The 12,674-nt window shown below is 40.1% G+C and overlaps 1 protein-coding gene across 1 annotated transcript in view; it reads left to right on the top strand.

Annotated features, from left to right (window-relative positions):
• The window catches only part of LOC113143148 (polypeptide N-acetylgalactosaminyltransferase 10-like), a 47,366-nt gene extending 43,994 nt beyond the window's left edge, over nt 1-3,372 (top strand). The window contains exons 11-14 of the mRNA XM_026328615.1: nt 1,010-1,120; nt 1,273-1,422; nt 2,889-3,120; nt 3,320-3,372. Coding sequence (XP_026184400.1) covers nt 1,010-1,120; nt 1,273-1,422; nt 2,889-3,053 — 426 coding nt within the window. The 3' untranslated portion in view covers nt 3,054-3,120; nt 3,320-3,372. The remainder of the gene's footprint in view (nt 1-1,009; nt 1,121-1,272; nt 1,423-2,888; nt 3,121-3,319) is intronic.
• Nucleotides 3,373-12,674: the final 9,302 nt, after the last annotated feature.

Below are 12,674 nucleotides of genomic sequence, written 5' to 3'. Positions count from 1 at the left end.
GAGGCCAGAGACCATCACAGTAATCCACCCAGCCGGAGATAAAGGTTTAAGTAAGTTTCTCTCAATCTGGCCAGGACATGAGAACTCTCCTCCTGTATGTCTGTGATGATAAAATGCTGAGTTAATTAAGACACCGAGAACAGGTTGTCATATAAAGAGCTCTGGAATCAAACTTTTATTTACTTCTTGTTGCCAATATAATGAATTCTGCATTGTCTTTATTTGACTGAAGGAGATGTCATCACATCCAGCTATTTTCTTGCTCACAGAGTGAGTCTAAGGGACTATAGTCCCTCAGGTGACATAGCAAAGTACACCTGGGTGTCATCTGCATAGCTGTGATAAGCAATGTTATCGTCATGTTTAAGAGACCATGCAGTATTTCTCTGTTACACCAAACTCATTGCATTAGATAGATCTGAGATTTATTTGTAAAAGCTTAAAGATTCAAAGAAGCACTGGACTGTAAAATGGACCAGTACAAATATCAGTGGGAAACATTTTACTGGTGGTCCTGCAGAAGAGTTACATTTATTGCTGCGTCTGGGGATTGCCTTGGGCTCTGGAATAAGAAGCACAAATAGTACATGGTGCTTCAAAATGCACTACCAACCATCATAAGGGGAATATTATGTTCACTTCAACAAAGGTCTTTTAAAGGTTAAACATGAGATAATATTGGGTGGAATTTTCCAAGTTGAAAATAGAGGGGTGGTGGAGACAAAATTTCCAGTAGGAACAACAGACAAGAAACTGTGATGAAACATGTTTGCAATAACACACAGTTTTTACTGTAGGTTCTGGAGGCCACAGCTTCCATGAGGGCAACCTGCATCTGGGCCTTTGCAAATTAAGTGCATGAAAACAAATCAATGACTGTGGGTACCAGACAGAACCCTCCAGTCCAGGATCAGTGTATTGTATTGATTTACATGTGACAATCAAAAAATGGATATTTGGATTGTTTGTAACTCACCATGTGTTTCTGTGTGTTTGTTTTTAGATACAGAACGTGGGTAGTGGCATGTGCATGGAGATCAAACACTTTGTCTCAGGGAGCCCCATCCGCCTGGAGAGCTGTGTGAAAGGAAGGGGCGAGGTAGGCTGGAGTCACGGACAGGTGAGGCTCATTCATTATTCTCTCTTTAGTAAACTGTCCTCTCCACAGAGAACCCTTTTAACAGGGAAAGACATGAAATAGAAATTTTAGAGGGAGCAGCAGAGGAGGGAAACTGTCCAATGCCAGTTACAGCTTTGATGTGTTTTCTGCAGGTGTTGACATTTGGTTGGAGGGAGGATATTCGAGTGGGTGACCCCAATCACACAAGGAAGGTTTGCTTCGATGCTGTGTCCCACAACAGCCCCGTCACCCTGTATGACTGTCATGGCATGAAGGGGAACCAGCTGTGGCGCTACAGAAAGGTAAAGGAGAGGAAAGTGCAGTGGTGTTTGCTGCTGTATCCTCTTTGCAGGACTCAGACTGTGGTGCTGCTGTGATTTCTTTGGTCAGCTGAGCATCATCCAGTCAGTTTAAGGAACAATATCAGAATCACTGTGGCCGCATGTCAGTGTCTAATTAAAAGAGAGATACAATTGTAAAATGTCCTGCTGCTGTTTATATCACTGGACTGACCTTGTTAGACCAGTCAAGTGTGCACAGTTAACTTTTAAGTTCAACGCTGAAAAACAGCAGACAAATGCTTCACTTAGAATAATTTAATGTCATAATGTTAATGCTTTGACGTTCTATTCAATAGAAGTAAATATCCAAAGCTTGTTGATACAAGGACATGTGGGTCCTCTTCAGTTACAATACTGAAGAAAGAACAAGAGGTCACATTTTCCTTGCAGATCCTGTCAAAAGGGGCTTCACTGAATCCTTGTGACTGCATGTTTTTCACTTTTTGAGATTATTTTTCAAAACTGAATCTGAAGGACATGGCGACTGAGGGCAAACAGGATGCATCTTTCTCTGCCACATTATTTTCAAGAAAGGTGTGTTTTTTGTGCAGAATGATTCAAGGAAAACAAGCGAACAAAGTGAGTTTTTTATATTTTATTTTGAACTTTAATTAAAAAAAAACAAAAAAACTTTGCCAGTTGTGAGACTGATTCAGTTTAGAAACTGGTCTCCTGCAGGTTTCCTGATGCCCCACACAGTGTGAACAAACAGCGATAAAACAGCATAAAGACAAGACCTGCTTTTTAAAAAGTGGATATTTAATAAAATTTCATTCAAATAACATTGGGTTACCACTCTCTGCATAACAACAACCCCTGACCTCTACACAGAGACAAACAACCCTTAATACAGAGCAGGACGATACACGCAAGGTACAGAAACACTTGGTCTGTGAAGTCATCTAGACGCTGAGTCTTTTAGTTTTTAGGTTGAAACTAATCTTCCAAGGGAAGGAAAGTTGGTAGGAGACTCACATTTATCTTTCAGGTTGGTTTCACTTCACACCTGGTCTGAACAGGCTCGTTAGGTGAACAACAGAAGTGAGCACAGGTGAGGGGTGTTAGGGTCTAATGGTGGACTCTTCTGACCCCTGTGATCCACAGTCTGGGTGTAAAGTGTGTCCTCCCTGTAAGACGTGATGTATTCCTTCATTTTCTGGGAATAGATGAAAGTGCAGCCTTATAGATTGAAGACAGGTTATGTTTCCCTGTTAAGGGTTTTTCTACCTCGTCTCTCAAACCACCTATCTACTCTGTCCAACATACGAACATCACTGTCTTCAAGTTCACACATACAAACCAGAGAGTTTAGCTCACAAATCATACAATTTGTTATTTTTGCAGACGAATATAGTCAAATATGTGAAATGACGCTGTGAAAAAATGACTCCTCGAACAAAACTGTTCTCTTTTGCTGTTTCCTGCAGGATAAGAGTCTGTACCATCCCGTCAGTAACAGCTGTATCGACAGCAACCCCAGCGAGCGGCGAGTCTTCATGAACCCATGTGACCCCTCCTCTCCCAGCCAGCAGTGGCTGTTTGAGAGAACCAACGCCACCGTGCTGGAGCACTTCAACCGGGGCACTGACTGAGGGCACAGGACGGGGAGATGAAGCGTCTTTCAAAGAAAAACACGAAACAGTCATCACCCTTGATCAGGTGAGCAAAGCAAATATGTTTTGTTGTACTCAGCCATTTAAGGTACACTTCTGCACGTCTCATTGTAAAATGGATGGTTTTGTGATTTGATTAGTAATTTAAAAATGTGCTGCTGGTTAATGTATTCACAAATCATTCACAAATCACTGTCTGAGCTGCTGAAAGCTCAGAGTTTTATTTCTTTGTCTTATCTTCGCAGATAAGAATGAAAGCTACAAACAGAGAATCGAAACATTCCCGGTGATCCAGTGCAATGGCCCAGGATGGACAACAAAATACACATGACATACAGAATCAAATCCCACAGCATGAGCCTGTGACGAGGATGGAGGTAAAAGAAAGACACACAAGTGTCGCCAGCAGTCAATCTGTTGTCAGCTGAAATTCACTTACAATGCAGATAAAAACCGGTTTCAAAAGACTGTTTCATTGACTGTGTGTATTCTGGCCTTCCCCAGGGTGGGAGGACCATGGTGCAACTTGTGGACACTCAAAAAGCTGCAGTTTGGATCTCAGGAATTTACAAGAGACAAACATTTGCAGTTGTCAAACACAGACTCTGTTGGATTTAACAGATAAACTATTGCTACTCTTAACCTTATCATTTTCTGCTGTGGGCTTAAAACGTCAAAGAGGATATGACTGCTCTTTGTTTTCATTCGTGGTGCAGGTTTGGTACCTGTGGAAGAAAATGACAGACATATTTTGAACAGTTATTTCTGCACAGTGTGCAGGGGCACTGCAAGAATACGTCTTTTTTTAGAAACAAAAAAACATCGAGGACACACTCAACTCAATTGTGCAAATATTTTTCTACTGTACAATAAAGCAGCAAAATGATTTCAATTGTCCATTTCTTTCTAAAGATGATTTTAGTTATGACATGATTTATAATTCATAATTTACAGGTAACATGTTAATGACACAGATTCCTCAGAGGCCTGACACAGACCATAATAATACAGAACAAATTCACTTCTAGTGAACTACAGTTAATTGTTAATAATGGTATTATGATGGTTTGAGTGTCACTTGGTTTGATGATTGGTGGAAAACATGTAGGTGACTCAGATATATTGACATTCATGGTCCCTGGAATCAAAAGGAAAATAATAAAACAAGTATAATCTGCACACACACACACACACACACACACACACACACACACACACATAAACCAGGTGAGCATGTGAGTATCATCTAAAGATAATTAAGAGATTATTGATCACAGGTGTCGTTTGGAAAACAGCTCAGACAGAAACATTTTGTGACAAATTCTTTGAATTCAGTTTTTTTGCATCAACTTTATTGCAAAAAATAAAAACTTCGGTTTGGTTGATTACCAGCAGGTGTGGGTTGCTACTCACTTCACAAAGAAAGACTCTTAACATACATCAGTATATTTTATCTCATAATAACCTCCTCTGACTCTATATTAAGATGAAATAATATTGTATGAATCATATAATGTCTAGAACGCCCACTCTGCCCAGTCCAGCAGCGTACATTCGGCTGCTCGGGTCCTTGTTCAAGACCTACATATAAGCGCAGACATCTTATTGGAAATCTGATAAAACCGAGGTCACATAAACTCATAATCTCGGCTCAGTGTGGAGATGAAACCTGCACAGCGAGCTAACGTTTCCCCACGAAGGACAGCAGCTGCAGAGGCCCAGAGTTAATTTACCACTTCCATTTTTTATTGACGGAGTGAGTCACCAACCTGAGTGGCAAATTCAATACTCATGTGTGAGTCCAGGGATGTTACTGGCAGTCCAACATCACCAAGACCATTGAGGATATTGTTCTAACCTTGGTTCAACCCTGGTCTTTTTGCATGCTCTTTAACTTACCAAGGGCAGAGAAATAGTGGTGCCTTGTAAAACACCCATACTTCCATACCAGACCTTCCTTAATCAAAAAACGAAAAGATATTTTAGCTTTTATTATTCATAATGTGTATCTATGCAGCTTAAGTGCAAATAGATTAACAACTTAATCAGTATGCAACATGGAATTAGACCCCAGGGAAAGCGTCCGTGTTTTTCTCACCACAGAGCTGTAATGATGCATCCCACACCTCCAACTCCCAATTAAAACAAACACAACATCCTCTGCTTTCATAATTTGCAGCTATAAAAGTGACAGATTATCAGCCAATATGTTGACTACTAAAGATAAACATTAAGAACAGTTGTCATATTACGCCTTCCTTCGTAAATCACAGCCTTTTAATCACTGAAATCTGTGTTTTTTTCCACACAATTACTTGAAGTTTCAGGAAATGATGGTAAACCTGCTCTAGCTGCTCTGCTCTGACATGCAGTTGGTTTGAAGTGACATTTTTAATTAAAAAGACTGTTGTCATTCGCTTTGTGCTCGTCCTTGTGAGTATTTTGAAAAGATATGTTTGAAGCTGACATCTTTAGTTCTAAACACATGCAGAGACAATCAACAGTGAATGGTGGATAATCTTCACAATTACTGACTCTAGAGCTGGATGTGTAGCACGAGTCTTTTTTACAAAGGGGAGAAACCCACTGTCATTTAAATTTCATTTCTAACATATCCAGCTCCACATTTGCCTCCATCATATTACAACCCTGCAAATTGCACCCAGTCCTTTTGATGATTGACGATAAGAACACCACACAGTGTGAAATGGAAATACAGATGCGAGTCTGAGACAAAAATTGAAACAACACATTGTAATTGAATCCTACCCTGACTGAAAAATAAAACCATTTTCCTTCCTTAGTGTCAACTTTTATCTTTCATACGTGAAAAATATGTTTGCGGGTCAGGATGCACCTTATTAGCATGTGTGTTAACTAGGCTAATAGGAGCATTAGTTGCCTGTTGGAGATAAGAGTGAAAGAGTCCTCGAATCAAACATGAAATGACTCCTGGTGAATGTGCAGTCTCTCTCTCCAGGGAGACACTTGCTGCCAGTGTGACTAATATCCAAATGCTCCTCCTGGGTTCTGATTCACTCAGTCCAGGGAGCCAGGAGAGGTGTGACAGACCTGCTCTGCTCATAACCTATCACCTGAATAATTACAGCTAACCTGCTTCTCCACAGGGCTTTGCTGCTATAAACGGCCCTGCTGTCACGCACTAATGGAAAATCACGGCAGTGGCAGTGGTGCAGTGGCAGACTCGGGTCACCGGAGACCTGGGTGGATGTATTCAGGTCAAATCCTTTAACACGCCTCGCTGTTTAAAAAGGAAGGCTAGAGCTGTTCCACACAGTTGTTTTAGGCAGTGTAACACATGCACTGGTCACAATTTTAAATGAGATTTAATTAAATTGCTTGTAAATTCCATATCCCATTCTGTGCATTCAGAAAATCACATAGACCCAGAAGACAGAATTATATAACTGACGCTTTTTTCTTCTTGGTGTAATATTGGGTCAGTGTTAGCTTAGCTTCCTAGAGCTGATGCTTATATCTTCAGCAGAAGACTAAACACATCAGGCTCTTTGCTTTGCTGAACAAGCAACTAAAGGGCCAGTCACGAGAGGAAAAGTGAACTGCCAACATTAGTCTGTGGGCTCAAGAGCTAAATCTGCCTGTAACAGATTGTCCCTTACTCTATATATTTTTATTGTCATTCTTATGATTATAAAGCAAATGATTTTCTGCTTTGCAGCCTGTCTGAGGTTCAGTCACTTAGTTAAATACTCGGTGTTATATTTACATAAACTCATTCAGCCGCGGGCGAGTAAATCGCAGACTGAAGCTGCAGAATAACAACAGTGTTTTGACAGGGACGTGCAGAAACTACAGCTCATTGTATTGCAGTTTGTTACTCGATGGTATTTGGCGACACATGCATGCCGCTGTCACCTCTGTCTTATAACAGATTTATACAGCATGCTATATATTCTGTTCAGGTTGCCTGCACCAGGCAGACATCCAAAAGCAGCTCGCTTATATGAGCCAAACTGCTCTTCACCGATTCTTCAGATGAAGAATAGCCGTGAAAAATGTCAGCTGGAAATTAGAGCTTAGAGTTTACATTAAATAACAAGGCCTACACTGGTGTTTGTGCATTTTTTGTCCATTTACTACAAATCAACTATTTACTGCTGTAATTTAGTTTTGAGCCCGTCCTGCATCCAGGCATCTGTTATTTTCTGTTTATTTTACTGCAGTGTGAACATTCGCTGCCCACATGTGCAAACTCAATAAACAGAGGTTTATTTCTTCCTTTGCAACTGCTCTCTCTCTTTTCATCTGTCCAATCAACAATCACAAATTCATTGACAACACCTGCACTAATGCATGACATTCAAATATTTTATCAACAGATAAACCACTTCACATTCTCCACTTTTCATCGCAAACTGCACTACAACTTCTGCTGAGGAGCAGGTGGTCAACAACATGTGACACAGTTTGAAGTTCAGGGTTGCCAGATCATAGTCAAGTATGCCCACATCTCTTTGGTCTGGTTTGGTAGCTCAGCACAGATCTTACCAGTAACACAATATGGAGTAAAAATAACAAGATTTCTGGTGGATACAGGAAAATAGTTAAATCTGTTCATCAACAGAACGCTTCAGTCTGGAGAAAACAGGAACATTTAACAGCCAGACTGAATTGACAAATCTGTAAAATATGTGTCGAGCTGAGATGGAAGTGGATTCTGGGTAAAAGATCAGGTGTTCATTCGAAAGCCTGAAAACTGAGAGGAAACACTTTTCTTTCTGCACCCATGAGATGGCCTATCACTTTAATTTTATTTCATCTTGTTTAAAGTCACATCTCATGCAGTGTGCTCAGTCCTAAATTTAAATTATGTATCTGAATGCTCAAGGGGTTTCTCTGATAGGATGATGACGACTAAAGAAAAATATGCCATCTCACCTCATTATATATCATTGATCTATAATGTTCACCATGCTCCATGAGGTATTTTTGTCATCAAGTGGTGTAATTTACTCTCCGTATACCCATTTCCACTCAAACCTGCCTCATCTAATTCTACTTCAGCTAGTAATTACCTACATTTCCCAGAGTGCCTTTCAATAGTCCCCATACATTTTGAAAGATAATGCTTTCAGCAGCACAGTCTCATAAATCAATGGTGATAGAAGGAACTGAAGATAATCCTGGTCTTTTCTCCACTGTGCATGGAAAAATTGGTCTCTTTTCTATAATGGATTTATAATAAGTCAAGTCAAGTTATCATAATTGACCATCATCATAATTAAATAAAAAAAACAATACAATACAAATAAAACAATAAAATTAAACAAAAATAGAGATAAAGATAAAAAATAAAAGTCAAGGTGGGCAGCACGGTGAATGAGTGGTTAGCACTGTTGCCTCACAGCAAGAAGGTTCCTGGTTTGAAACCCATCAAGGGCCTTTCTGTGTGGAGTTTGCATGTTCTCCTTGTGCTTGTGTGGGTTTTCTCCAGGTACTCTGGTTTCCTCCCACAGTCCAAACACATGTATGTCAGGTTGATTGGTGACTCTAAATTGCCCATAGGAGTGAGTATGAGTGTGTGTGGTTGTTTATTATGTTACTCTGTGAGACAGTCCAGTAAAGCCTAAGTAGAGACATGACTGTTTGCTTTTAGTGGCAGGTAGATTTGCACATCATCTGCAAAACAACAAAAAGACTTGTTATGCTCTTTGAAAATGGACCCCAAGGGAAGCATGTATAATGAAAAAGTTAAGGAACCTAACATGGAGCCCTGAGGCACGCCACAGTCCAAAAGAAATGCAGCTAAAGAGTATTGACCCAGCTGGACAGAGAAATTTAAGACTGAAACCTTATAAGGGCTGTACCTCTAATGCCCACATGCAAGTCCAAATGTGACAGAAGAACATTGTGATTTACTGTATTAAAGGCTGCTGTGAGGTCCAAGAGTACCAGGACAACAGAACTACCACAATCAACAGTTAAAAGGATTTTTGGCGTCATTTAAAACCAGACTGGAACTTCTCAGAAATGCCATTAAGGTATGAGGTCAGTTGTTTATAAAGTACCTTCTCCAAGACTTTTAAGAGAAAGGGGAGCTTGGAGATTGATGGGACAGTGTGGTCCAGATTATTCTTTTTGATCTGGGGCTCAACCACAGCATGTTTGAAGTCAGCAGGAACACAGTCAGATGTGAAGAAGGAATTAATCGGGTCCACAACATAGGGGGCCAAGGGTATTCAAAACGTATTATTAAAAACTTGGATGCTGTCAAGGGGACAGTAAGAAGGTCAAAAGTGCTGGACTGTATCAGTCAGCCCTGAGAGAGATATCTGTTCAAAACTCTCCAACATATATATGGTATATGGGAGAAACAGCTGGATCAGAAAAAGGTCCTTTTCCCATTTTCTCTCAGCATGTCTACAAGCATACCTTAAAGCATGGGTGGTGTCATTCAGCCATGGTTGTGTCACCGGCTTAGAGTGTTTATAGATCAGCCGTAGTTAACTGTAGTTCAAAGCTGGAAAGACAGTATGATGGTGACAGTCAACACTGAAGGCTGGATTTAAAAACAGATGCTACCTTGACCAGTGGTCCGAGGATTTGATTTATTTGCTGAAATAGCAACAGTCAGGAGGAAGCAGCTCAGGAATGGGGTAGACTCACCTGAATCAACACCTTGAATCCAAGTCTCTGTCAGAAACATTAAATCCCATTCATGCAAAGTGAATAAGTCGTTCAGGACGAAAGTCTTCTTTGCCAGTGATGCAGCATTAAGGAGAGCCGAGCAGAGTCTTTTTTTTGTCATGGGCCTGAGCAGAGACATGACATAGCAGCCAAAGGTTCCCGAAATCCACACTGTGGCAGTGGACCCAGCATTGATAATATCAGTATTAATAATACTCTAAGTTTATATTTCTGTCCCTCCTCCTGTCAATTGTTACTCCTCTTCCTACTCTTTATTTTTATATAATGATATATTTTATTAATATGAATCATCTGAATGATATTTTTATGTTCTGTAATTCCCCTAATCCAGTTCTGTTCAAGCCACATGGTGAATTTCTAAATCCACAGTCATCGTCTCTGCCTCTCCGCAAAACCAAATTTTATGCTCAGTCTTCTGTCCTCTCAACCCGCAAAGGTAATTACTTATTTCATATCAGCTCCTCAAAGCACAGAGGTGCTCATTCATCCAACAATAGAATTAATCACCGGTGGTAAAAGAAAAAAATACAATAAAATATGGTATTTCATTCATTCAAAAACTGCCTTCAGAGACAATCTATAATGAGAGGGCCCTGTAAAGATCACAGAAAAATGTGTCTTTTTCTTCTTTCGCTATTTGCTCGGGCACGTGATGAATGGGTTTTACCAAAACAAGAAAGAAAAGTTGCTAATGAAATGAAAGTACCATAATTCGGAACACTGGACAGGGCACTGAAAGGCAAATGTGGACAATTACAGGAAAATATTTTACATTAGAAACATCATCCGTGTGGAACTGAGGTATAACTCTAAACTAAAACCTGCATATTAAACTGTACAAAGGGGAAATTTTGGTCCGACAGTGAAAGATCACCATATATCATGCATAGAAATATCCATTTTAATCAGACAGATATAAGCAAACGGCCACATGCACACTACTCATCCTCCTGGTGCACAGTGGATGGTGAAAACACACCAGTTACTGCTGAACAAGGACTGGGAGACAAACCAGTTGCACTCAGCTATTCCAAATGGATTTTGGCAAGGATGACCAGACCGTTTCATCTGCCATAATGGCTTTGTTGTACTGTTTTCTCCTAAAATTAAACACAGCTGCAGAATAAAACACATGCACACACATTTACTGTGTTTGTTTATTTAGAAAGCCGTTCACAGCAGACGCCGATGAGCGGAGGATTTTCAGAAAACTCATCAACTGGGTGCTTATTCAAGAAAAATCCCCATGAGAAGCACCAGTGTCTGTAAGATCTCCACTCACCAAAAGCCGGCTGGTTGAAGTTACGGTCCCACATATGTAAATAGAATAAAATCATCTGCACAATCTGTGCAATATCCATTATGCTGTATTTGTGTCGTAGTTACAGGTAAACACTGGATAAATTGCTGTGAATCCTTATGAGCTCATGTTTCTCAAAATGAACATGAAAATTGTCATGTTTTTTCTCCAAAATAGCATCAGGCCATTATGGATATAATTTAAATGGGCTCCATCTAAGTTAACAAAATCAACTCAAGCATCAGTGTGTAAATCCATGTCTGATTCTCTGAAGTACCAATACTTTAGACCCCTTAATGTGTTCTCGGCCCATCGAAGAGTTTGGGTGATTGTTTACTTCGGGTGCTGTTGGAAATTAAAGCTGCAGAGTGACATTATCATTCATTTGGAGTCATGTTTGTATCCAGCTGTTGAATCTACTGTAAGTCCAGCATTCACTTCTCATTTAGCTCTGCGTGGCTTTTAATCAGCTTCTTGGGTTAAATATCTATCTCTTCAGCTGACACGTGATCCACTTTCTTCATCCTTGCTCATACTGTTGTTTGGTGCCAGGCAGGCATCGATGGGCCCTTAGCACAGACACTTAAAAGGTAACTCTCTCTCTTTTTGTGCTAGAGATTTATTTGATTAAATGCTAATTTAAAAAATGTTGATAAGTGCAGGTTTAAGTTGCCCAAATTGAGACAAAGTCATTACCAACACATGTGGTGCCCGCTTGGAAAAGTTAGCTGTGTTTTCATCTTCAGACTTAATGCTGTAAACATGACCTACTTAGTTCAGCTTCATCCAGCCCCAAATATTCATTAAATCTTCATAGAGAAAATTTCTTGGCAAACATTAAACACTAAAAGCCACACACACAAACAGTAACCTTCAGGAACGTGCTCCTTGTTCAGCAGCGTGAATCTGTCACATAAAGAAGTGTGAAGAGTGAAGAGCCTCTCTAATACGCTGGCCTCGCTTCCATTTAGTGTCCCAAAAACCATCTAACTTGTCAGAATGATTTTCTTCACTTGAAATTAGCTGCTTCTAATAAAATTTTAATTCAGTTATTACAAGCACAGTAACGCCTCAAGTGCTGCCCCTAAGCCCTGCCTGGCTTATGGAAATGTATCCACCACATGCACTTAAGCCTCATGCAAATGAATTTTAATTTGGTGGAAATTGGTTCTGTTCATTAACGCAACATTACCCGAGCTAGAAGTGGATTCTGACCATTTGTCTCCACAACTTGACGTCAGTTCAGTTTGGCTGCAGGAGAGTCCTGCAGAGCGACAGGCTCCCTCCTCCTGACAATACTCATGAGATTTTATGAAGTCAATAACTGAATTTACACCAAATTACTTATGCAAAAAAGTGGTGCAATTTTCCCTGTTGAGGCTGCTCCAGAATGGTCTGAAATCTATTTCAGGAAGGAGAGAATCTGTGACTGATGAAAATAAAATTTCCCAGAAGAAAACACAACATCTTGTTTTGGGGTGGGTTTGATGCTTTGTTGGAGAGAAAGCTGAGCCTTTTGGAGCGTTTGGTGATCGTCCGGATAATAAAAAATAGATGCACAAATAGGTGCAAGTACAAGTATCTCATGACAGTCAGGCAGATTTTTAATA

Source organism: Mastacembelus armatus, chromosome 14 (assembly GCF_900324485.2).
Source record: "Mastacembelus armatus chromosome 14, fMasArm1.2, whole genome shotgun sequence".
Lineage (NCBI taxonomy): Eukaryota > Metazoa > Chordata > Actinopteri > Synbranchiformes > Mastacembelidae > Mastacembelus > Mastacembelus armatus.
This window is presented reverse-complemented; position numbering and strand designations above follow the sequence as displayed.